Source organism: Cupressus sempervirens, chromosome 5 (assembly GCF_028749045.1).
Source record: "Cupressus sempervirens isolate cs-2001-9-10 chromosome 5, ASM2874904v1, whole genome shotgun sequence".
Classification (NCBI taxonomy): domain Eukaryota; kingdom Viridiplantae; phylum Streptophyta; class Pinopsida; order Cupressales; family Cupressaceae; genus Cupressus; species Cupressus sempervirens.
Window position 1 is genome coordinate 51,463,288 of NC_143122.1, and position 4,604 is coordinate 51,467,891.

At 36.7% G+C, this 4,604-nt stretch overlaps 1 protein-coding gene across 1 annotated transcript; it reads left to right on the forward strand.

The window, feature by feature from the left end:
- The first annotated feature begins 244 nt into the window (after positions 1 to 244).
- On the forward strand, positions 245 to 1,309 carry LOC149554502 (uncharacterized). The gene has a single exon (XM_089828902.1). The coding sequence runs from the start codon at positions 245 to 247 to the stop codon at positions 1,307 to 1,309; it is 1,065 nt and encodes a 354-aa protein (XP_089685028.1).
- Positions 1,310 to 4,604: the final 3,295 nt, after the last annotated feature.

Genomic DNA, 4,604 nt, shown 5'->3' on the forward strand with positions numbered 1-4,604 from the left:
TCGTCTCCTTTGTCAGGGACTCTAACCACTTTGTTGATTTCCTCAAGGATGCCAAATGTGAAGATGAGGATATTTAGTAAGCTTTGACATTGTTTCCCTCTTCACCAAAGTCCCCATCCTTGATGCTATTGATATTATTAAGTGCAAGGTTAATTCCGAGATTGCCTCTTTGGTGGAGTTATGCCTTCGATCCACTTTCTTCTCCTTTCAAGGAGTTATTTATGAACAAGTGGATGGCGTGGCCATGGGCTCTCCCCTCTGCCCCCTTGTTGCCAACCTATATATGGAGCATTTCGAAGATATTGCTCTGCGCTCTTTCCTCCTTCAACCTAAATGGTGGAAGCGATATGTGGAGGACACCAACGTTTGTTGGCCCCACGGCCTCGAAAAACTTGAAGAGTTTCATGCGCATCTCAACAACTTGGCGTCCTGTATTTCTTTCACCAAAGAGGTTGAATTTGATGGGACTTTACCTTTTCTCGATATCTTGATCATCAAGCAACCCAACGGCACCTTAGGTCGCAAAGTTTTTCGCAAAGCCACTCATACTGATAGATATCTTCAAGCTGCTTCTCACCACAACCTGGGCCAAAAAGCTGACATTATCAAAACCCTTGCCCTGAGAGCCTTTCGGATTTGTGATGATGAGAACTTAGACCAAGAGCTCTCCCACATTCGCCAAGTCTTTAGATGGAATGGTTATTCTCACAAACAAATATCTCGGGCTTTCAACCTTGCTAGGTCGTTCTCTCGCTCCCCCTCCCTTCTCCCTTCCTCTCCCCAAAATTCTTCTTCGTTTATCTCTCTTCCTTTTGTGGCCGGTGTCTCCCACAAAATTGCCAAGATTCTTTCCAAGCATGGTGTCTGTGTGGCTTTCAAACCATTGACCACCTTGAAGAATTTCATCCCCCCTCTCAAAGACACTAGGGATGTTTTCTTGGAATTTGGTGTCTATAAGATTCAGTGCTCATGCGACACTTCTTACATTGGCGAAACAGGACGTTCTTTCCACACCAGGATCAAAGAACATGTTGCAGACATTAAGCATGAGCGGGTTATCAAATCTGCCCTAGTAGAGCACTCCTCTGCCACCAAGCAACACATCTGCTTAGAGGACATGCTAATCGTGTTCAAGGAAGATGACGTTTTCAAGGAAGATGACGTTTTCAAGAGGAAACTCAAGGAGGCTATTGAAATCAATAACAACCCGTCCAACCTTAACCGAGATGATGGTTGGAGCTTGAGCACCTCGTGGCACCCCTTGTTGTCTTCCCTCCCTCCCCCTCTGCATCTTGGCCTTTCTTCCTAGCTTGAGCTTCCTTCTCTCCTTTCGTCTCCCTTGCTTTCTATTCCCGTCTCTCTGTTCCTCTTTTCGCCCTTCTCATCCACCTTGGTTGTGGCTAGTCTTTCTTCCCTCGTCCACTCCCCCCCGTCCTTCTTCGCTCTCTCTATCTTCCCCTTCTCTCCCTCTCTTTCCCTTGTGCCTCTCCTCTGGTCTCTTCATCCTGATCCGCCCCCCCCCCCCCCCTCTCCCCCCCCCCCCCCCTCTTGTTTGTGTTCTTTGTCTGCTTTCTCTTGTTCGAGTTTTTGTTTTTTCATTGCTTGTTGATCCTTTTCTTTTTTCCTGCTCTTCTCCTCTCTTTTCGCTGTGTTTTTTAATCTCTCCTCTCCCTTTCACCTTTTTTGTGATTTTTTTTTTTAGTGTATTTATTTATATCTGTATATTTTTTTACCTTTTATTCTTTTTCTTTTCTTATTTAGTAGGTTTTTATTTTATTCCTATATATATATAATTTTTTTATTTTTATGCCTTTTTCCTTCTCTTTTTTCATTTAGTAGATTTTATTTTATTTAGTTCCTTTTTTTTAAAATTTTTAAATTCTCTTATTTCTCTTCTCCTTTTACTCTTTTTTGTCTTTAGTCTTTATTTTTGTATAGTTTTATTTTTATTTCCTATTTTTGTTTTTAGTTCTTTCTTTTATGTTTTGTTTATATTTATATTTTTATTTTCTCATATATATATATATATATATATATATATATATATGCGCTTCTATATTATTTAATAATATATTATTTATTATATGATATATGTGTGTGTGTGTGTGTATATATATATATATATATATATATATATATATATATATATATATATATATATATATATATATATATATATATATATATATATGTGCTTGTATATAAATTAAATATATTATTTATTAGATGGATATATGTGTATATATATATACACACATATTATATAATACTATATATTTTTTTGATATAATATTTCATTATGTATATATATATATATATATATATATTTGTTTTTTTTTTGTTCTGATTTTTTTCCCCCCTTGTTTATTAATTTTCACATTTTGTTTCTTCCTTATGTTTTTTGAGTGTTGTCTTTTTTTTTTTTTTTTTTTCACTTATCTTATATTTTTTCTCTTTTGTTTTTCGTTATCCGTGTCCTAGTTCTAGGTGCCCCTTCCCATCACCTCAACCTTTTTTTCTCCCTTCCTAGATCTGCCTTCCATATTTTTTGTTCTCCTTGACTCTCTTGCACCCTGATGATGGATCATGCAGTATGATCCGAAAGCATCCTGATGATGGATCATGCATTATGATTCGAAAGCATCCTGATGATGGATCATGCAGTATGATCCGAAATGTTGATGACAAAAATATTCACACAATCATGCCTAGAAATCAATTTTGTTTATTGATGGATTATGGAAATCTGATAGCTCTGGAAGATTTTACAAATCGCGATGATTTTTGTGCAATACACACACCCATACATGCACTCACACACATGCATGTACATACTCACACACCCATTTGCATGCATACACATACACTCTCACATGCACACATACGTGCATGAGCATGTGTACATACACATACAAACATGCATGTGCACATAGGTGCAAGAGCCACACACAGACACCCACACCCTCCACATGTATAAACAACAACACTCAGACCTCATGTACACACACACACACCCACACCCATACACAAGAGCATGCATGTACACCATGTACACACACACACACACACACACACACACACACACACACACAGACAGACAGACAGACAGACAGACAGACACACACACACACACCATGAACATGTGTGCAGACATACACGTGCACAGATGCACACACATGCATGCACTCACATACACACACAAAGGAAGACACACACATGCATCCACACACACAAAAAAACATGTACACACATACGAACACATTGACACAAAATTTTTCCCTTCCCAAATTTTCTTGTCCTCAAGTAAAGACAATTTAATGTGAGTGACTTTTGCTGTGCAACTCTAATATCATCTCACCTTTCAAATTTGAATCCAAATAGTTTTGATCAAAAAAATAGAAGTTTCGTATACTCAAATTGATTTGTATTCTAGTTTATCTCATATTCTAGATTACTAAGAATATAGAGTCAAACAATGAACATGTACAATGGAAACATGAAGTATACACTTAGATGCATGAAGACACAAAGCATATGTGAAGTATATCCACTAATGCATGAAGACACAAAGCATACACATTAATGCATAAAGACACGAAGCATACATGAAGTAGACACGTGTATATATCTAGATACAAAACTAATTCTCATAGTAACCAATCCACAAGAAGTAGGAGCATCTAACCAAGACTAGAATCATCTCTTAGAGTAACTACTCGACAAGGTAGGAACACCAAACTAGGATTAGATCTATCTTTTGGAGTATCAAATCCACAAGAGATAGGAATGTATAACTAGGACCAGATCCATCTTTTGAAAAAACTAATTCATCATAATGACCTTCAAGCTGGCAGGAACATGCTCTAATACCACTTGTGATGTCCCCTTTTTAGGATTGGCCTTATTTGTTTCCCCTACAATCACAATTTCATTAAAATTAGAATTGTAAGTTAGTTAGAGATATAACTTTTACTAGTTAAAATACCTTCTAACAAGGTAAATCCTGATTTAGGTCTTGCAATCACCAAGTAGGGAATATGTGCATATGCACAACCAATTGTCTTGTTAGTATCTCACAAGTAAATATAAGGAGATTCAGATCTATCTTGGAGTCAAATAACAACATAATCATAATATACTTAGGCATATGGTATGAAAATATTTTTATCATTCAAGTTTTGTGGGCCATGACTATACTAAAAATTGAATATGAAGATATTATTAGGTGCCTTTTTTGTCACTTTCATATGCCCAAGGTGATGTAGGAGCATCGTGGGTTCAGAGCAATCTTGCATCAACCAAAATATTTCCTTTTAGTATTGTTCTTGTTTTTCAGTTTGAGAGATCAAGTTGGTGATTCTTCATATGATCAAGTTGGCTTGTGCAATGATATGATCTTATTCTAGACCTATCTTGAATCATATATGTAGGTTTGTAGGTCATTTGGATAAATGTTGCTCATATTATGAGTTATTTTTCCTCAAGTCGTGTGTTCTTGCCAATTTGTGACCTATTGATGAATTCAGATCTTGCAATGAAAATCTATGGCTTGCAAAGCTTGTTGGTACTTATGTCTATGTTCTTGGATCATGTAAGGACCTAAA